Here is a 21,831-nt window from a genome sequence, read left to right on the forward strand (position 1 = left end):
GTAAGATTGGTCTGTGAGCTGACTTGGTAATTAAGTATGAAGACGATCCTCCAGGACCCTCTCCCTCTTACCATACTGATGTGAAGGGCCCTGTCCATTCCTGAGCGTGGGGAGCGGGCTTTGACCTTCCTTTGTGTGATCTCTGGCGACGCTGTGTTGTGCTGTGTGTTACTCAGGGTAGGTACAAACCCCGATGCTTTATGCAAGCTGCTTAGAAGTAATGGGCTTAGGAAAAACGAGCAAACCACGTAGCTGAAAACTCCCCTGCTCCGGATGGGTTTGAGCTGCTGGGTCGCTGTCGTAAAGGAGCCGGTGCCCACGGGCTGGGAGGGTTCTGGCCTTTGAACGAGGGTGAGTATCACTGTGGATGAAGAGGTTAAATATAATAGTCTCCCTCGTATAGGTGTTACAGCCCTAACAGCAGAACAAAAATATTGAGAAAAGCAAACAAGAAACGAGAGCAAGAAAATAATCATGGAAATGCAAGGAAATGGAGTAAACTCCAAGGGTGTTTTACCTGTTAGCTTTCTCTGTTGAAATATTCTACCCCATTACAGCCCCACTTTGCCCTGTTGGGATTTTTTTTATTATTTATTTCCGACACTGTTTTGGGTTTTATAGTTTCTTTTCTCTGGACTTTATCAGAAAGCGTATTTGTGGTGAGCGCCTGTGAAAGGACCTAGCTTACTGAGTAAATATTCAACGTGGAAATGAGCCGCATGACCTTGAGGGGGGGAGAGAGAGGAAAGCTCAGAGAAATTCATAAAAAGCTGAAAAAGAAAAGAACAAGGAGAAGGGAGGGGAGGGGAGAGGAAAAAAAGATAAAAGGCCTGGCCAGACTGGAAGAAGTCACACAGGAGAGAAATATTGGTCTTTCTTGTTAAAGCAGTGATTGGACGTGTAGTATTAGACATCTTAAAGAGGCCTGATTCTCAGCTGTGCTAAGCACTGACACTTTGAAAAATAGGCCCATTTAAGGTGACTCAAGTTGGGCAACAAAAGTCAGTAGTCACTTTAGATCGTCTTGGCCTGTGTTCAGAAGGGTGAATTTTATCCTTGGCGAAAGGCCAGCGGGAGGCCTTTCTGTGTGCTGTTCCCGTTCCCAGAATAGGACTTGGGGTGGCTCCTGGACCTCGTGCCGGTCCTTCGGGGCCGGGGCAGAAACCACCATCCCCAGTTCTGGGCTGAGCCTCTGCCTGCCCTCCCCATGCCGGGGGCAGCGATCCCCAGCCGGACTCACGTCTCACAGCCCGGTTGTTCTCGGGTTCGCAAACTGGGCCTGAATTTATTTATGGAGTTTTGAGGTGGCTGTGGGTGTCTGGGAAAGGTGCTGGGCAGAGCAAAAACCCAGCACTGCAGGTTTCACCATCACCCACAGGGTCGCTCTGGTGCGTGAGATTGAGATGTAGATAGTTGCTTTTGGAAACTAGCAAGGATCTCAATCAGAAAAGACCATGAGAACACTGTTGGGAGGAAAATGCATACGAAAATTTGGGTAGAAACATGCTGCCATCACTACTGGAGACCAAGATGTGAAGTCCAACTGCACTCTGGAGTTTGGGTTTCTAGAACTGCCTGGTTTGGGCTTGAAGGTTTTTCCTTCAGTCCCGCATCTAGTCCTGGATGATGTAAACTGGATTTTAAAATTGTACTGTAGGGATTGGAGAATGATGAGCGCTGAGTTTCTGCAGGTTTGTATTTTTTTTCTGTATAGGATGTTCCTCTAGCGTGTCCTTAATATCTTGATGGCACCGGTGCTGGGAAGCCCCTCGGTGCTGCAGCTGTCAGCTCTCTGCTGCCCGTTTCTGTGAGTCGCAGGATGGATCTGGGCACCCAGGGACCCAGCACCCAGCAGTCATGGGGGGCTGGAGCAGAAACCCGTGCGCTGGTCTCCAGGCAGCCGATGGTTTCTGCTACTTTTTTGTTGGCTGAATGCGTGAAAAAAGGTTTGGATGCTTTTAGGATCCCCTTATAGCTCATCGTATTGTCATTTCTTCGGCTCCCCAAATCCTCTTCATTTTCGAGAGGGGAAGTCTAACTGCACTGGCATCAGCACTTCAAAAACGCTGCACACTGACATAAGCATTTCAGAGTGTGGGGCAAGGACCGTGCCGAAGCTGAGCCCTCATTTCTGTCGAAACAGTGCTGATTACCATTCTTTGGTTAAAACAAAATAGCTGTAGTAATGATCTTCACATCCACATCTTTAAATTTTTCTTCGTTTAGGTGGGGGGATGATTTATTTCTTTCCGTAAACCTGAAATTTGTAGAATTAGATTTTCATTGCTTGTATGGGAGAGCCCTACTGTACGGAGGAGAGCTTTTTTTTTATTTCTTTCCAGTCGGAGTGCATGAAATAGTAGGGAAAAGTCTTGTCTGGTGATGACCTCAAAATAATTTCTATAGCAGTGCAACGTGATGTCAGACAGACAGTATACAGCTGGGTGGGAAGTACAGACAGCGGGGGCATGGGTGCCTGACACAGGGGAAAACCGGCATAAATAAAAAACATTAGTCCAAGGCTTTGGGAGGAACTAGAGCAAAGTCACCAGTGCAGATGCCAGGGCAAGGAACTGTAACTGTACGTTTAATAGCTTTGGATGTTTGCTTTTGTGTGACAGTTGCTGTTCGAGCAAACAGATTGAGAATTCCAGACTTGTGTGGATTTGGGAGACTTTATTTATGTGTGTTCGGCACAGGACGTGAGCGGGATGGGAGCGCAGGGGGTGCATGCAGCAGGAGGAAGGGCCGGGTACCCTGCTCCGCCTGCCCTCGTGACCCTGTGCACCTTGACTTACCCACGGAGCTGAGCCTTCCCCTCTCGCTCCTGTCTCCGCTCTCTGCCCTGAAGTCATTCTCCCCCCAAACTCGCCTCACTCACCGGCTCCCCACTGCTCCTAGCATTGTCCTGCGCTCCCAGGAGCATCCTGTGTCCCATTCCCGTCTATGCACAGCCTCTGCCTCCCCGACGACGGTGCCTCTCACCAACCTGCCGGGCCAGGGACCGCTGCAGCCTGCAGGAGCCCTACCCTGGGCTGAAAGCCCCATCTGGGAAGCAAAGGGCCATGTCCTGTGTGCCTGCCCTGCCCGGCCTCCCCTGCCTGGCTCTGGGTTCAACTGAAACTCTCCAAAGGGACCTGAAAGGCAGAGGCGTGTTTTTGCAGTTTATTCTCCAAAAGGAAAGCCTGCAAGGGGTGAGGGGCAGACTCCTTGCAGCGAAGGTGTTAACAAATAGCAGGTGATTAAACATGACAAGCAGTGACATTTCTGTGTGGGGTTCTCAGTACCAGCAATGCCAAGAATGAAGCTATAAACCCTGACATTTTGTGTTATGCACTGAGGTTTTTAATAGACATCTTTGTCTCCCTCCCCCCTGTTTATTTCTTTTATTCCTTTTTTTTTTCCTTCTCTCCCCTTCTCCCTTTCCCTCTCCTCTCTCTGCCTGACCCTCACCCTGGCTTTGCCCCATCCCGAGTGCCCCCCGCCTCCTCTTCCCATACCGCCCTCCCTGCCCTTATCTTTGCTCCCTTGCTTTACTAGACTCATTTGTTTGATGGCCTTCAGTTTTTCTTTTGTTTCTCTATTCCTCCCTATTTTCTTGTTACACTTTTCCAAGCTTTTTTTTGCTTTTCATGGCGTCATTCCCCCTTCCTTACTCTTCTCTTCCTCCTCTTAACTCCGGTCTCTGCCATATGCACACACGCTTGCTGTCTTTCTCACACATACGCACTCCCACACTTTATTGCACACACACCGCGACTTTCCGCACACTTTTCTGCTCTCCCCCACACGCTCTCGCTCTCTCCTGCACCGTCTCTCACATGCGCTCGCACTTGCTCTTTTCTTTCTGTGCTTCCCCTCTCTTGCTCTTCTTTGTCTTTGTTACTCCCTTCTGCTGTCATCCTCCCTCTGTCTGTTCTTTTCCACTCTCTCCCCTTCTCCCTCCCTTTCCTTTCTCTTTTTGGGGCCTGATGTAATACACTAACCATGGGCAGCCAGGCCAGTTGCTTGTCAGGGAGCAGGTGTCCCACCCCTGAGTGATGTTTTTGTTAATAACATTTTTGCCCTGACTCAGAAGCCGGCATTTTGGAGATCGGTTGTTGGGTTTTTTTTAAGGACAGGAGCTGAGGAGGCTGTGCTTTTGGGAACAGTTGCTGGGTTTGTGCTAAAAGGACTGCAACAGTTGTTCTGCTGAGCAAGAAACGTTGGAACAACTGCAGATTCCCCCCCGCTTGCTCTCTCCATGTCTATCCAAAGGGCATTTGGAGGTGACACCCAATGCACCGTCCCCGTTGCTGCCAGCTCTAATTGGAGCCGACGGGCTGCTGCTGGCTCTTCCCTTTAGGAATGGGGCACTCCTGCCGCCAAAGTTGGCCCTGCCCAGCAGCCCTCTGTATTAGAATAAAAACTTTCCTCATCCCCATCTGCAGCCTTCTCCTGATGGGGTTATTATGGGCACAAAATTAGCAAAATGCTGGGGTGACCAGAGCATTCAGACACAGAGCTCTCCTCCATATCAGCAGGTCACTGGGTCTCCAGGGCTCGGTGGGAATGGCCCGACTGCACGATCTGAACATAAGAAAGTGGTCTCCAGTCACACCAAGGTAGAATGGTTCAGTGACGGTCATCTGCTCCCCAGTGCATGACTTGCCTGGCTCACTGCATCTTACTAAGCTGTGGTCTCCTTCATGGAGAGGCCAGGGTGCAATGTGTGATGCATTCCATTCGGCAGGATGGAAAAGGCTTGGGCTGGCTCATCAGAGGCCATCTTCTCTGCCAAATCAGCCTGGCTATCAGCACCAGGGTCTGAACCTTCCCCATCTGGCTGGCCCCAGCGACAGTCACGCTGCAGAAGCCATTGCAAAGTGCCGCTTGGGGACTTGAGGCATCTCCAGAGGCTCTTTGAGCTGCACAGCGATTCCTTCTCATCGGGCTGCGGGAGTCTCTGGCTCTCGCCAGGTCCCTGGGGAGGATCTGTAGGGAGCTCCCGGAGAATTGCCATGCACAGGCTGTCTGTGCTGTGCGGCGGTGGCTTACTGGCTCATGGCTGTAGCTGGAACATCTGTGCTGAGAGCAGCCAGGGCAGACGAGAGACTCCCGTGGGTGGACAGCGAGGACAGAGGCTGGGGCAGCTCCCATGTGCAGGAGGTCGCTGGGGCCCCAGTGTAAAGGGCTCAGCAGGTATTTGAAATGAGTCCAAACTAAACTGCAGCTTCAGTCCCAGTATTTTCTCTTCCTTGACTCTGCAGTCACTCTAAAAATCAAAATACTTCCCCCTAAAGACCCCGCCTTCCCATAAAAATGCCTCTCCCTCCCTGTTCGCCCAGGTCTTATTGATCCAGCACCATAGACGGTGGCTACAGCTTGAGTTGCCAAGTAGGGCAGATCGATAGAGACTTGGTATGGGATTTTTGGCAGCTGGGACATCCATTTGTCCCTCCTCCCCTCCCACCATCCCTTCAGGAAACGGCCAGCGTCACAGCAAAAGCAGGTGGAGCCAAGCCCTGTCCTTACGCTTTCCTCTCACCTTGTCCTTCTCTGTCCTCCGCGCTGCAGCCGCTGGGACTGGAGGCCTCTGCGGGAGCGTGCGCGAGGCTGCAGAGAGCGCACGGAGCTGGCGTGGTCCCCTGCCCTGCACTGGCTCCACCGGCCCCTTGCTGCCACTTACCCTTTGCAATGGCCAAGCTCACCCTCTTGTATACTGGGGCAATCCCGTGGGTCATTCCATTGTCCTCGAGATCGGGATTTGGCCTTTATTGTTTGCACAGTCTTTTTATTTAAGAAGAGCATTTTCCCTGCCTGGATCCAGAGTAACTCCCCTCTGCCCTTCTTCCCTGCTGTGGCCATCAGTGCTGCTGTCAGCTTTCCGCAGATGGGTAAAGCAAGGCATGGTGACGTGAAGTGACTTCCTGAAGGCCAGAGAGGGAGTCAGTGCTGGAGCCAGGGTCAGGGGCCACGTTTCTGGCTGTCCTTCACCAGTGCCCAGCCCCTTGGCTGTGGGCCTGGGACAGTGCTTCTTCCTCACTCATGAGGGATGCCCTGTCGGTGGGGGTCCAAAAGCTGTGGGCTGGTCTCCAGTGCGAGCCGGGGGACCTGGGGGCAGTGGGGAGGAGTGGGGTGCTGCGCAGGCGGCTTCCCCTGCCCCATGGTGTCAGGAGAGAGTGATTTGCTCTGCTGTAAGATGTTGTTAACCCTTGCCAGCCCTCCTGGCTGCCCAACCTCCGACAGGTGCCGAGCGCCACGCACAGTGAAGTTAATGAAATGAGTGTTTCGGGGAGGGGGGAATGGAGGCTCTGTACTGCACCCTGGGGCCCTGGGTTTATTAATGGTGACCTGCCATTAAAGACTAAAGTGCTAACCTGGTCATATTTAGCAGCTTTCAATGGTATCCCAGCGGCCTCCGCCTGCAATATCAACTCCTGCCTTCCCCCTGCAGCCCCAGGCCGGCAGGAGCTGACTCCAGAGTTTCTCTGCTACGATGAGTCTGGTGGGCAGCACTAAGAAGTCTCTTCGCTGCTGCTGCCAGACAGATTTCCACCCCCTCCTGCTGCTCTGAGCAACTTCCCCCTCTTGCTGCGAGGTCTTTGCCAGGGAGCGCTTGGAAAAGAGGACCAAATCCTGGCATCTTCATGATCTCCTTTGCTCAGACAGAGCCTGGGGGTCACTGGGCAAGGGAGACTTGCCAGTATGAAGCTTGCGGGATTTGGCCATGAAGGAGAGGCGTACTCAGGCTCTGCAAAGTGCTTCCACAGAGCTCTCCGAGAAAGCGCTGGCAAATTATCCCTCCGAGGTGTCAGGCTGGGAAACGAGGGAGCAGCTCTGCCAGACCTGATTAAAACAGGACTTAAGGCTAACAGCTTCAGGTCAGAGCAGGAGGGTGGCTCTCAACTGCTGCTGTCCCTCTTGCTCTGGTCCAGGAGGGACTTGGAAAACCCAAGCATGGGGGGATGTCCCCTAGGGAATGACAGCAGTTGGATATTGCAGTGACAGGCACTTTAGAAAGATGCTGGGGGCTGCTGCTGCTGCTGGTCCAAGCAGGGATCAGTGTTAGCAGAAGAAAAACCAGCCCCAGAGTCTCCTTGAAGCTAATTCTGCTCTTGATGCCTCCCCAGAAGCAAGACCCTGCTGTGCTCTGTGTGCCAACTGAGATTATTGCCTTCCCTGATCACTTCTTCCTGGATTAAAAACTCAGCACAGAGTATTTTGCCATGTGTTATTCCAGGATACCGGCTAGAAGCTCCATGTGGTACAGAACCTGGCAGAGGGATGAGGGAATCACGGGGCATCGCCAATTTGGGCTGCTCCTGCTGCTCAAGACGGGAGGTGGGGACGCCCCTCACACCTCTGTTTTGCCTGGCGCGAAGGGATGAAGAGCAAGGCCGTAAGGGATTTTCCTCCCTTCAGCAAGCCCTGTAAGCCACAGATCCCTCGTCCTCACATCCCTGCCTTCGTGTGGGCACGTTTGTCAGTGTGGGCTTCGGGCCATTCCCCAGCAGAGCCAGCGAGGGCAGGGGCCTTGTTCCAGCGGAGAGCTCCAGCCCTCGCTGCCTCCCAACAGGACGAGTGCCGGTTTGGCAGCCAGGCTGGGGGCAATCCTCGCTCTCTCGTTTGGCTCTGTGCCCCAGCTGATCCGGAGCCAGGTTTTGCTGTAATCCCTACATCCTGTTGCAGGTCCTTAATCAGCTGGAGCCAGCCTGGAAAAAAAACAAAAACCCAAACCCCAAACTGTTGTGGTTAAAGCTCCCTGCTCCGGGGTGGTGGGGAGGAGTGTGCAGAAGCCTTCCCGGGCACCAGGTGGGAGGCTGGAAGGGCTGGGAGAGATTGCAGCTCCCTTGCTAGGGATGGAAGCAGAGAAGAGGGTAAGTGTGTATTTCTGCTGGGGGTCTCAGCAGGACCCACTCGTGCTGTTCCCCTGCGGAGGGCATGGGTCTGGGTTTGAGGCGTTGATTCCTCCTGTTCTCCCACTGCCAGCACAACTAGGGATGCTGCCCCTTCAGCCCTCGATGGGCAGGCTTGAAAACTCTCTGGGTTGTTGTTGAGTTGTTTTTTTTCCCGTTTAATGCATAGAATAACACTGATGGGTCTGAACAGCTCCAGCCAGGCGACGAGGGGAAAGAATAACAAGCTCCTGAATGTCAGGCGAAATTATGGGCCATTGCTATTTAGGGTGAGTCTGGTGGATTTAGGGCCTCTCTGTTCTATTGTCCTAGTTGCTCTGAGCATTGGAGCAGGCGAGACACAAGTCGGGAGTTTTATTGCAGAGCATGTGCAGGGGAAGGCCGGTTCTGAGTGCTTCCGGAGTTGAACAGCAGTGGTGGGTAATAGGGGATGGTTTCTGTTGGAAAGTTGGTGAGATGTAATATTAGGAGGAGGCAGGAGGCTGGAAGTCCTGGAGAAGTGGTCATCCAGCAGAGAAGAGAGCTCTTCGTCAGGATTCGGCTCCAGATGTTTATCAAACTCCCCAAGTCCATGTAGCATTGGTCTCTATCCATCGGACCTTCGCTGGCTGGCCAGCTGCTGCTCTCTGCAGGAGCTTCCCTTGGCAGACCCTGCTGGTCTCCCTTCTGCGTCTGGTGAGCACACGGCTGCTCAGCCCCTCGTCTTCTCTCCCACCTCTCGTGAAGCATTCAGGGAGGTAGTTTGTATGAAAGACAGTGCATAAATGTGTGCATTGAATGGGGATTAAGGGCTTTGGTGCCTTCTGTAGGGTTGCTTTTGGCTGGTGCTTGTGATGTGACCACGGTCCTGCCATGGGCTGCCAGGTACTGGGGGGAAGCACCCAGATGAACAGCGTGAGAGAACACAGAAAGGATGAAGAAAGTGCTATACAGCATGATAGAAGTGGGTCATCCATGGGAAAGAGAAGTCTGCACGAGTCCTGAACAGGGTGTATCCAAGGCTTTTGGGATTTGGCAAATACATTATGTCCCATGCCAGGGTGGGGAGGAGTTGCGGAGAGTAAGAAAGCTGTTCTTGCCCGCCTGTCTTCACAGGCGTGAGGCTCGGCAGGGTGAATTCTTTGCTTCTTTGGGGCTCCTTTTATTTGACCGGATTAAAAAGCCTATTTGAGTTTCTTAAACCATTTAATCTAAAATCCCCAGGTAGATGCGCCATTGGATTCAGTTTTAAGCTTATAAACAAAATAGGTCTCTGTTTGTCTCTTCTTTATTTTGTTCTAAAGAAGGAAGGGTTTGACCTGGCCTCCCTGGAGTCGGGGAGGAGTTGGGCTTCTTGTGCTTATGAATCCCCTTGAGCTTTCGGAAGGGTGGGAAGGTGCAGAGACCGGGGTGCTGGTGTGACCTTCCTGCAGCTCCAGGTTCAGTGTGCATGTGGCGGGAGGAGGGAGCAGAGACCAAGCTCCACTGGGCGGGTTAAATGGCTGAGTTGGTTCCCAAGGCTCCGGACCTACATGGAGTGCTGAGCACATGTAAAATCCCCTTAAGACCATTGCTCTGCGAATAGTATGGGGAGATGGGAAGGGAGGAGACCATAGGAAATTGGAGAAAATGGGAGGAAAGCATGCTGCAGTGTGGTCCGCTGGGGCGGTTTGGGTAATTCTTTCCGGTTCCTGCAGTCCTTTGAGAAGAGCAAGTTCTCCTTCTCTGCTCCCAGCGTGCCCAGCTCCTTCCAGGGTTTCCTCCTGCATCTGTCCTCTCCATCTGCTTGAGGTTCTTGTCTCCTTTCCAGCTCTGTATGGCTTTATTGCTGCCACTCCCTGCACTTCTGAGGAGGTTTCATGGACATGAGACCAGTTGGGACTGCTCTCAGATCAGCCCAAAACAGGATGGTTCATGATTAGTGTTTGCAGGAGAGAGGTGCTAATGATGCCTACAGGAGCTATAGGAATGTTGCAGCTCCGTGGTCCACAGTGTCATGTTTCTGACAGCGGCTACTGCCAGATGCTCCAAAGGAAGGTACCAAACCCCACAGCAGGCAGACGTAAAATGATCTGCCCCTGTGTCCCCTCGACGTCCTTTCCATGTGTCCGGCAGAGACCAGCTCGAGTTAGTGATGCCTGCACGGCTGCAGGATGACAGTGGCAGTGCCTGGTCCAGCCTCAGCAGGAGAGGTGTCCCTTCCAGATCCCATCCTCAGCGCTGGCAGCCACAGCAGAAAGCCTAGCGGAGAGGAGGCCGTCTGCCATCCCAGCTCCGTTGTGCAGCCATGGAAATGCTCATTCCCGTGTGGCTGCAGGAAGGCCATGAGGGCAGGCCGTCCTTCTCGCCTCTCGCGGTCTTTGCTGTGAGCAGAGAGGCCTCCCGTGTCCAGGGCTCGCAAGGAGATGCTTTATGAAAGGGGTTACTGGGAACAACACTGTATCCTTCTCCCCCCACTTCTCCCAAGGAACTGGAGACAGACAGAGGGACAGGCATCTGTCCGATGGCAGCTTGAATAGGAGGGAGCCCTGTTGGCTTTGCCGAGGGAGCCTCTTTCTATATGGAAATGAAGAATTTAGGCTAATGGAGCTCAACCATCTCTAATTTTGCGATGGCAGGAGGATTTTGATTGAAAGTAATTAAGCAAGCTAGCTGTAAAATTAATTAAAGCAAAAGGGGGGGATTTTTTTATTGGATTGGATAGCGATATAGCGGCTGTCAAATGGGGGACGGATGGGGGTGACCTGAATTCTCTGCCCTCCCTCCTCCCACTCGGGACGTTTATGTCACTTTAATCTCCTTACAGCGGCTGGTGTGCATTTGTTTGAAATAATCAAGGAAATATGGTCAGAAATTGTCAGCTTTCAGATCTAATTTACCTGACAGCCCTGCGCGGACCAGTAAGCCTCTGTGTGCGTGTGTGAGAGTGTGTGTGTGTGTGGTGTATGCGACTGTGTGGTCATGGAGGACTCCTTGTGTCCCTTCTCCCCCCTTTTTCTTCACCCTGTTGTCTCTTGATTCCTAGCAAAAATACTTCTTACACATCTGGGACCACCCAGGACTTTGCAGGAAAAAGAAATAAGTTTGTCAATTTTCCTGTGGTCCCTTTTCCACCCCCACCCTCCCATCAGTGCCTCCTCCCAACCTGCTGCCTCATCCTTGCACCATAACCAGCTTTAGGTTTTAGGCAATATAGGATTAGGGGAGGTGGCTGTAATTCTTTATTCCAGATGGCTGGCAACTGCTAAACCCACTGTCACAAGTACCGAGTTATAAAAATACTTAAATTAGGCCCTTTGTTTCAGCCCATTTTCCTGCCAAGCAGCTCTCCCGGTGTCCTGCCGGGAGCCCAGCTTGCACGGCACAGGTGGGGGACTGAGTCAAGGCTGTAATGATGCTGGGAGAGGCTTCTCCGGACTCGCACCTCTCTGGATTCCCTTGCTCAGCTCCATCTGCTTCTTTTTGCCTTTAGCACTTAAAGAGAGATCCTGCAGGAAGAAGGAGCCAGGCATGACTTGGTATGCGCGTGTGCTCACTTAGCAGGTGAAGGTCCTGATGCAGGGACATACCCAGGCGGCAGCTCTCGTGCCGGGGGGTGCACGCTCGACAGAGATCCAGGTTCCCCGCTCTGGACCCAGCCCTGCAAGTACCCGCTGACCTGAGCCCAGTGTTCTGGCTGGGGAGGGAGGGCAACTGCTGTAGGGACAGTGTTTCCTCAGAGCTGCCCTGGTGCTTCACATCTGTCTTGCTAGGTTGGCTCTTAAGGGTTATTATTTATTATTTATTATTGTTCATTAAGTGCTGACAGACTTGGGGCTTTTGTTTGTTTTGTTTGGGTCTCCATTTAGAGGCCTTCGCTGAGGCAGACTTCAGTGCCAAGACCTCAGGCACTTTTACAATTACAGCTTGTGATCCTGTTGTATTGTTTATGTAATGACTCTCAATCCCAAGGGATTCTGCAGCCTTTCTTAGACCCAGCACCCAGCACCTGGCAGGGAGAGTGCAGGGCAAGTGCTGGCCCCTGGTGCCAAGGAAAATCTCTGGGCTTTACGTGCTAGAGGATCGTTAATGCGTAGACAGTTCAGGCTGGACCTTGCTGGGAAGATCCACATGCAGGGAAGATGATTAAGCTGCTTCAGGAGGAGGAGCAGATGATTCATCCCTGCCACGGTCTGTGTGGTTGAGGGGTATCTTAGTGGCTCAGACCTGATGCTCTGGCTGTTGGGTGTCCGCAGCCCGCCAGTCTGTCTCCAGTACAGTGAGCTGAGGGACAGGTCTTCGTGGGCCAGCTTATGTGACCAGTCCCCTGAATGTCTCGGAGCTCCCCAAGCCATCTCAGCACTGGGACTGAAACTTCTACGCTGTTACGTAGATGTGTGGCGCGCCTAACCAGCTCTGTAACCTGCTGGACATGGGTAGGACATGGTCTCATCCATGACCAGCCGCGTGCGGCTGTGCTGAGGTGGGTGATGAGCTCATCACCATGATTCCTGGGTTTATTTCCAGCTTTGCCATTGATTCGCTTTGTGTATGTAGCCATGCGAATGCATAGCTTTGTGCCAGTGCTTCCTCATCAGTATAATGGGTATAATTAGGCTTGCCTGATTGAAGATAGCGCCGAACGCTTAGTCTGCTGGCAGATTTTTTTCTTTTGTTAGAAGTCCTTTCCGAAAAAAAGGAGGTAAAACCTGATTTTAGAGTGCTGGCTCCCATATCATATTTCAAATATATGTGGATTAAAATCTCTGACAATACGAAACCCTTTCCTTGTGGGATAAGTTCGCTGTGAAGTGTTGCCTTCCCGTAAACATAGCAGAAGCAGAGTTAGGTGAAGACTAAGTGCTTGTACGCGCAGTCTCCTTGTTATTCATCAAAATACAGGATTGCAGGATGGGGCACTGCTGATCTTCTGTGTTAATTACAAATATAACAGAATGTAATATCAAGAATAGTCTAAATAATTTCATGGCCTGTTAACTGAAAGAGAGCTTGAGTTCTGGGACACGCACCAGGCTACCACTGATAATGGTATCTAAAGTCAGTGGTGTCTGGAAGAAGGGTCATACTGTGCTGGCTGCTCCTGTTTCCTTCTGTAGTTTGCAAGACCAGGTGATTAAGAGTGCATTAGATAATTTTCTAACATAACATTCCCTACAGGCAGTTACTGGCATTGCTGTAGAGGCATCCTGAACGACGTGTTGGAAAAGGAAGTGCACAGGACAGTCGTTCTGCATTGTGAAAATGTTTGAGACCCCCATGCAAAGCTGTGCTCTGTTCTGACTCCAAGTCTCCTCAAACATGGCCGAGGAAAATGCATGTGAGTGCTGATCTGGGGGCACCTTCTCTTCTTCTATTTGCACCTACTTGTACCTGTTCAGCACATCTTCCCTTTCAGGCACTGCCCCTCTCGCTACAAATGAGTCTGGAGACTCTGATTCCAGCACAGCCAGGAGCTGGAAAACATCCTGTAGCTGGGTGGATGGGATGAAAAGTTCAGATTTGGGTGGCGTGTCTTTTTCTCTCAGTTTGATGTGAGTGGCAGCGGAAAGCCATAAGCTCAGTTCTCCTGTCACTGATGTGGTGTCAGCTGGGAAAATCATTCTTCTGAGCTTAGCGGAGTGACATTAGCATAAGAGCAGTCAGAGAGGGATGGAGCCTAGCAGGTCTGGAAGAGGAGAGTGGAGGCACTAGGCTGAGAGTGTCTGGGATATTTGACATGTCGGTTTTGCTTGCTTGTGCCCAGGACTGGAGATGAGCCACTCGTCCTCAGTCTGTGGGGCAAGAGAGTCCTTCAGAGAGCAGACTGGCAGCTCAGCTCACGTCAGGTCAGAGAGACCTTGGGAGTGTGCAAGGAGGAGATGTCCAGGAGTGAGACAGGGCAGAGACACCTGTATCTGCCTTTCCTGGGGAGGCAGTTCAGGCTGTGGAGCTGCCGACTCTCACACAGCATCTTCTCCCAGCACTGAATTCTGGCTGCTGTTCCTGGGCATCCAGCTGGCTTGGGGCAGCAAAGGGAAGAAAGAGCCAGAGCCAGCGGCTCAGCTGATCGGGGGATTTCAGGCAGAGACTGCCCTGCCTGACTTGCAATGGATTCGGGGGCTTTCTGTAGAAACTGTCTCCAAGGGCAAGTCTGAACAAGGCAGTTAGTTACTCTTAATTTCCCACGGAGGCAGAAAAGCCACTGAGAAAATAAAAACATTGCAATAGAAGGTTTGGGGATAAGAGGGCATAGTGTTGCTGGCCAAACAAGACCGTGTTGGATGATATATCTGTCATCCCATTTAGCTCCCTGTCAGGGGGACCCAAGGACTTCACAAGGATTCAGGACAGGCTTTTGTGAAGACATCCTGAGCAGTGAAGTGGGGTGCAGAATGGGGCTCAGGGAGCGAGGGAGGCATGGCAAACTGTGTGTCCCACTTGCAGCTCATCTGCTGGGGCTCAGTTAAAACACTGTTGTAAGGGAGAAGGGCATCAGTATGTCTCCCACTCACCCTCTCCCTTCCCCCTTCCTTCCATCTCACAGCCTCCCTGGAGCACCATGCAAGTTTATCAATTTACACCAGAATGCAGTAAAATCACTGAGGTTGCCAAGGTCTTGGTTTCATTAATTCTGAACCCTGATATGCCAGCCCCCCGCTCTGGCACTCGTTTGCAGGGCTGTCGCTGCTAGTGCAGGCTCGCCTCACGGCTTATTAAACCAGCACCTTTGAAACCTAGACTGGATTCAGATTCATAACATCTGATTCCCCCATGTCCCTCGCTCCCCCAGTGCCTAGAAAACAGCTTATTAAAAATCACCACTGGTAATTGCCTGGGAAGTCACATTTTTAACACTTTCTTTTAGTTCTTGAGACTTGAGTTTTCTCCTTTCCTGGACCACACAGTAAATCATGACCATCCCTACAGTTTACTCCAGACTACAGAGGACTTGAAAATGTTTCTGTAGGGCCAATCTGCTCTCAGGAAAGCCAGTGGATCCCAGTCACAGCTGTCTTTGGGGGGAAGGAGACCTGCATGAGGCTGAGAATTAATGATTCAAAGGCAATGATTCCCCATCCTGGGGCAGGAGCTGCCAGCAGGGAGCCAGCAGCTGCAGTGTCTACAGGGACCCTCGGCCCACCGCCCCTCTGTGCTTTCAGTGTCCACAGATCCCTATCCTCCACAGTGTCTGGAGGTGGCTTCTCCTCCTGGGTCTGATGGAAGAGCAGATGGAGGGAGCGAAGGCTCAGCAAGCGTGTCTGGGTGTCTCTGCAGGGACTCAGCGGTGTTTGTTGGTGGGAGGGCAGGAGTAGCAGAGTAGCAGGGATCTCTTGTCGATATTTGTGGCTTTTTTCATGTTGGTGGCTATTTGTCAGTAAGGGATAGTGTTGAGCTGGATACCACTGAGCTGCTGGAAGTAGAATGAAAGTTGTTGACTTTGAGGAGCTTGAAATGTGTCTTTGCTCTGCAGTGCCAATTTAGCAGCTGCGGAAATGAGCTGGTTAGCTCAGCATTGAGAAAGCAGAAGACAGAGTCCTCCTCACTAGTGAGGGAGCTGAAGGGGAGGAATCACCTTCATGGACTGCTCCAAAGCCCAGCCTGTGGCATGTGGAGTACATTTTCTTTGCAGAATGAATTTGCAGGACTTTGCATGACTCTGGGCTTGCAGGTTAGCCTCCTGGAGGTGGATCCAAGTCTCCTCACTGGGGTGACTCATACTGGTACAATACTGGGACTTCTGGGGGCATCTCCTGTGGTTGTTCACGGAGCTGCCACAGGCTCTGTCAGCAGCAGAGTCTGGGAGAATTTTCCTCCTTCTGCACCCCAGCAGAGGAGGGAAGGGAAGCTGTGGGCAGAGCGGGAGCAGCCGGTGTTGGATGGTCTCCATGTGCGTCCTCGCAGTAGTGGGGCAGCTCTCCAGCCCGGGTGAGAGCCACGCTGCTCCCCAGCTGTCCCAGGGTGCAAAGTACCAGACCTGAGGGAGGGCTTTGTGGGAGAAGACTGAAGGCAGCACTCCCTGAGTTCACTCTGCACGGGAGATACACCCTTATGGAGCTGTCTTTTTATTTGCAAACTGAGCAGTTGTACTGGAAGAGATTTAGCAAACATGGGGCTGCACAATGCTATGTGTACTGAGTCACACATCAGGGCTAGAGCCAACTAGCACTGTGAGCTACTGAGGCAAACATTTGAGAATAGTTACAATAGGCACCAAAAATATCTTCAAATGAGATCTTTCTGCATTGCTGCATGTTGGGTAACAGGGAGGGCTGACAACCTAGGCTTAAACTCTGCCCACATGCTCTAGAGCTCATCCTGGGCAAGGCAGGCAACTGGGATGGGTACAAAACAGAGGAAAAGCAATTTTGCTCCTTTAAAGGGAGCCTTGGTTAGCCAGTTTCACATAGGTTGGGAAAGTTCTGCTCTTGTGGGAGGGATGGGGTTTGGGTCCTGCATAGCGAGTGTTTGGCCCTGTGGTCCTAGCCCTGACCGCATTTCAGGAGGGAATGACCCCAGAATTACTAACACACTGTTGGATCTGCAGCTCAGAGCTCCCCACACCAGCACGGGGCCAGGGCAGCATCGGTCCCTACCAGATGCCTGCTCCTGTCTGGTTTTAAAGCTCCCGAGCAAGGGGGCTGCTCTTGAGGTCTCTTGCAGAAGCTCTCCCTGTTGCAAGATTTTCTTAGGGGTTTGATCTGTGGTTGCTGTTCCCTCTCAGCCACGCTCTCTTAAAGTAAAGGAGCTGCTTCCCCAAAGCCCAGGTCTGGTTTCAGAGACCCAATTCCCCAAACTCAGGTTTTGGGGGCTTGTCCAGGCCATCTCAGCAGAGTCGGAGAACAGGCAGCGGAGGCTCTCGGTGCTGCCTGGTGCGTACTCGCACAGACTGAGCGCAGGCAAGGTAGCGAGCACTGAATCCAACTCACCCTTCTGCCAAGTGACCCTTTGGCACCCTTTCCCAGGTCCCCCTGTACCCTTCCCTCTCATCCCGCTGCCTGCTGCTCTCCGCACCCTCCTGGCGGGTCCGGGATCGCACCTCAGCCCCTTCCTGGCTTCGAGCGCACCGTCTCTCCCACTGGTTTTGCAGCGGTTTTTTCTGCCAGCGCAGGGCACTGAAAAGTGCTGGCACTGCCAAAAACCCTGTGTGCACTACGACTCCCCAAACATCCCTTTATTTTTATTGTTCTGTTAATTACTGTTTAAACTTTAATAAGTCACTTCGTCAGGAGGGGGGACCTGCAGTGAGGTTTCTGTGCAAACACTGGGCCCGGCAGTGACTCTAGTGTAACATAACCCTTTATACAATGTGGGAATGTTTAGACTGTAACAGAAACTTGTTATTTTAATGACAGTTAAAGGGGGAAAAAAAAGAAAGGAGCGAATGAAAAAGGGAAGCAAGTTTGTTGGGGAAATGGCTCATCTCAATCTCTCTGTCTGGCCTCTTTTCTCTTGGCTTTAATGATAGCTGGATAAGGAGGCTTTATGGCTTCTGTTGAAGCAAGTCTTGTTCCCAGAGATGCCCTATACGAGGCAGTATGGGGTCCCCTCTGTTCTGCGGGCCAGGACTAACAGTGGAGAGATGCTGATGGAAGCAGCATGGCTTGATTTTGCTCAGAGGCAGCAGCAGATGCCTAAAGCCAATTTGAGCTCAGCCTAATTATTCTGACCGACACAAGAGACTTTCCCCTTCTATTCAGAGCTTCTTCCACTGTTTAAGTTTTTAAGTAGCAATGCTGAAACAGATGCTGGCACGCCATATGTAAGAGGGTCCACATCCCATGGAAAAAGGGACCTTTGAGCTAGAAATGCTGCCTTATTTTGACTGGTCACCACTCAAAAGCAGGAACCATTATGGACACCTGAGAGAGGGAAAAAGAGAGAGAGAACCTGGCTCATACTCTGGGCAGCGGGAAGACAGGGGAGTCACAGGCATCCTCGATTTTGGATTGTGACTGTTGACATCTGTATTGCTTTGAGGTAGCAGAGGCTGCCTGTGCAGCGGCTGATGTCCCTGCATCACAGCACTGAAGTCACCTCCAGGTTTGGCTTGGCTATATTTAGCACTCACTATAGACAAGACCATATAGAGTGATATATATGATCTGAAAACCTTCAACTCCTGCTGACCTCTCTGCTGCTACAGTGAAATCCCCCAAATCTGTACAGTCTGGGTGAGGAGTGACACAAGACCGGGAGAAGGGAGAGCTCTCACTTTTTCCCTGACAGGTTTCATGTTTTCCCTGCCCCCAGCTGGTCCTTGGGGGTGCTGGTCCCCTGGGCAGCGCGGCTTTCTTCCATCCGTGGGTGGTAGGACCACGGGGACTGAGGGAAGAGAGGCGTGAAGAAGGTATGGGGGTGCGGACTGGGGCACAAGGGGTTTGGCAGGAGATGTTGGGGAGGAGGAAGCTGGGATGGTGTTGGGAACTTGAGGAAAGAAGAGGGGAGAGGAAGAGCACGCTAAGGCTGAGGCTGACAATGGGGAGGGGAAGGGGGATCCAAAGGGCAAAACTTTGGAGGGGAGGTCAGAAGGATGCAGGGTGTAAGGAGCACTTTGCTGGAAGCAGAGCCTTTTGTAGCATCAAGAACCTTCCTCAGGCACCAGGTCATGGCCAGGAAACCTTTTCCTCTGTGCAGGAACCCTCTCTCCTCTCTGCTGAGTTTCTGACCAAAACAGGAGCCCGGGGGACTTGCACTCTGTAAAGATTTTTGGTGAGGGTGAATGTAGGGTGGAGCGGGAGGGGATGAAATCACGGGCCTCCAGGGGACTGTGTTTTCCCAAGTGGGTGAGCATGCAGGGAGCAGGCCAAAACGGTTCACGCTTTCCTGCCCGCTGCTGGGGTTGTGATTGTTATTGATTGGGTTTGCTGTTCTCGGCACTTTGTGTTTTTCCAGCTGAGCATTGGCTGCCCCTTGAATTTTTTATTTTTTTTTATTTTTTTTTTACCTCTGCTTTAGTTCAAAAGCCTGCAAACATCGTGCATGGGGCAGGTGTGTGCACAGCCCTGTGCTGGCCGGCACTGTGCGGCTGGGAACGTGCAGGGGTCTGTGTAGGGTCCCAGTAACATGCAAGCCTGCTGTCAGTAGGATTAAATTCGTAGGTCTGTGTTATCTCTGGAAGTGGGTCATACAAAAAGGTAAAGAAGTCTGCTCTTGTAGGAAAACCAGTGTCAGGACTTTATGTTGAAGCAAATAATAGGAATGTGCGCAGGGACTTCCCACACCTGGGCATGTATAATGTATGTTTGGCTGGGGGTGCATGAGCTTCAACCCCACAGACAGAGGGCCAAGGCAACTGCTATCTGGAAGAATAGTTTTGTTTCATTCCCAATGTGTGGTTGTGGCTTTCAGACCCTGCCGAGCCCCTCGTGTTGGCCTGCTGTCCCTCCAGCCTGGTGTGCTCATGTCCCTCCTCCGCAGAGCTGTGCCTGCTCACGGGGCCAGTGGCGGGAGCCATCCTTTTAGGAATGGCATTTTCCAGGTTCCTGTGTGAGGCTGACCGTGTCCCAGCTGCAAAAATAACTAGCCTATATACCCTGTGGAAACAGGAGCAGCAGCGACACATCTGTCTGGTTTGGGCAGAGCCAGCTTGTAACTAATGCCCCAAAGGGGGGCATCGAGCGGCTGCAAGCTACTTGTCAGCGTGCGGAAACCCGAAATGGAGACCTTTGGGGAGGACTAGGAGGGGCAAAGCCGTGCCGTGGGCAAAGCAACAGATACCTCTGGGCCTCTGGTAGGTTCCAGCGAGACGTTAATATTGACTGGCTTCACCGGACCAGCTGCGGGGCGTGCGGGCTGCCGGTGGGGTGGAGGCGAGGGGCCGAGGCTGGCACTGCTGGGCACCGGCCTTGTCCCCCCTGGCCTCCGCTCCTGCCTCCCCCGTGGCTGGTGGGGTCACTTTGGTTGGCGAGCGCAAGCTGAGCTCAAGGATAGAGCCCCCTGGACGGAGCCAAGGAGCCGCTGTATAAAAAACGCTGAGGTTTTCCTTTTCTGTACAGCGCGTTTCCCTAAATTGCCTTTGACTGTGTGCATCGCTAATGAAAGTTTATGCCCTTGTTAGAAGGACAGGCAGGTCCGTTCCAGTTAGGGCTGGGTCTATCCTTCTGCCAACTGCCCTCCCCAGCACACACACACACGCTCGCTCCCTCGCTCGCTCTCCCTGGTGAATAAGTGGAGGCTGTTACAAAAAAAAAAAAAAAAAAAAAAAAAAAAAAAGAGGAGGGGAAAAAAATTTCCATATTTGTGTAAGTTGCTTTAAAAGCATTTTATCATGTCATAAAAAAAAAGGAAAGTACTCTCGGAAATTGATCCTGCACACGAGCCCATTGGACAGAAGGACGTCGGGATGTTAATGGCTATTTTGCTCCAGGGTGGCTTATTAAAAAATTTATACATAAATGCTTAAAATTGCATAAATTATTTAAAAAAAAAAACATAGTAAGCAATTTGCAATCCCGATCCACTTTTCCTCTTTTTCTTTCCCTCGTCATCCTTTTCTTCCCTTCTTTCTTACAAAAAAAAAAAAAATATTCCTTCCTCCTCTTGTCCCTTGTCCCCTCCCTGTCTGAAAATGCGATGCGTCCAAAATTGTACATGTTTGTGTGTAAAATAAATATGATTTTAAATGTGACCCGCCACTGGCCAGCGGAGCTAGCTACCAGGGGGAAATAAAAAAAATTAAAAAAAATAAAAAAAAAAGAGGGGAGAAGAAAAAAGAAAAGAAAGAAAGAAGTTTGGATATGATGAGTGTTTCTCGCAGGCGTGGAATGTCACCCACATATCCTGGAGATTGTACTGGGGAGGTTTATGATGGTTTCCCATTGATTTGTTTCCCCGACGCAGCTGCCGACCTCTATTGAGGGACAAACATAATCAGCACTGACGCAAATTAGATGGTTATTCGTTTTGAAAATTGACAGAAAAACAATAAAAAAGATGAAATGCTCCCAAATCAATAGATATAATGAAATTCAAATAATCCGAGAGATGAGGTCTCCATGGCAACTGATAATGTGGAAAAGAAAACAATTTAATAAAGGACAGACACACTTTGAAAACAGATTGGGCAAAGGGAAGGCGGGGGGGCGAGGGAGCAAGGGGGGCCGTGGGTTGGGTGGTGGTGGGAGGGGGCAGCGGGAGGAGGTGGTGGTGGGGAGCCAGAGCCGGAGCCTCTCCGGTTGGTTAGCGGTGCCGTAGTGAAGGATCACTGTCCATCCCAAGGACGCTTGCCATAATTAAGAGAGGCTTTCGGTCCAGAAAGTGCAGATTCAGGTTTTAATACACAAAATTATTTCAGGAGCACTGAATCGGAAAGTCGTTTGTTATGACCTTCCTGAGAGGCCTGGAGCAGGGCATGTTGGAGGCGCGGCGGCTGAGCCAGCTGAGTTATGGCATATTTGTGTTTTTATAGTGCGGAGGGGAGGGGGGAAGGGGGGAAGAAGGTTAAACAGTATTTACAGCTCAGTTGTTTTCAGAAAGGAAAGAGAAATAGAGTTCATGAAAAGATGCGAGTGGAAGAGAGAGAGAGGGAGAGGGAGAGATCCCCTGCCCGGCACACACACTCCGCTGGGACGCCAGCTCCAATGAGACACTCACCGATGCTCTTTTTGCCTTAAGGTGTGGGGTGCAGATGGGCTGGGGGTAAAGAGGGGCTCTTTGGTGGGATGGGGAGTGTGTCTGTCCCTGCTGCCGAGTCTGTCTGCAGGGTCCGGCCGGGAGCCCACTGTCTTCTCACTCCAAGCTGCAGAATAAACCGCTCCTGGCATGCGGGGCTTGTGCTGAAAGCGTGTGTGAGTGTCTGTGTGAGTGTGTGCGAGTGCATGCAGGGTGCTCTGCGCTCGCACGGGCAGCTGCCTGTGTGCGTCCGCATGTGTGGCTGCCGGTGGGCTGCGGATCCGTGGGTGCTCCCGGCGTGTGCGGGGCTGAGCAGAGCTCGGTGCGAGCGTGTGTGCGCCTCTGGGGAGGTGCATACGCTGCC

General features: G+C 51.8%; 1 protein-coding gene across 5 annotated transcripts in view; it reads left to right on the forward strand.

Annotated features, from left to right (window-relative positions):
* The window catches only part of CASZ1 (castor zinc finger 1), a 209,094-nt gene that overhangs the window by 123,351 nt on the left and 63,912 nt on the right, over positions 1-21,831 (forward strand). For 2 of the 5 annotated variants that reach the window (XM_063353811.1, XM_063353812.1), the window contains one exon: positions 13,035-13,194. The exons of the other annotated variants lie outside the window; for them this stretch is intronic. In XM_063353811.1, the coding sequence (XP_063209881.1) occupies positions 13,176-13,194 (19 nt within the window). In that variant the 5' untranslated portion in view covers positions 13,035-13,175. The remainder of the gene's footprint in view (positions 1-13,034; positions 13,195-21,831) is intronic. 5 annotated transcript variants of the gene reach the window in all.

This window comes from Chroicocephalus ridibundus, chromosome 16 (assembly GCF_963924245.1).
Source record: "Chroicocephalus ridibundus chromosome 16, bChrRid1.1, whole genome shotgun sequence".
Classification (NCBI taxonomy): Eukaryota; Metazoa; Chordata; class Aves; order Charadriiformes; family Laridae; genus Chroicocephalus; species Chroicocephalus ridibundus.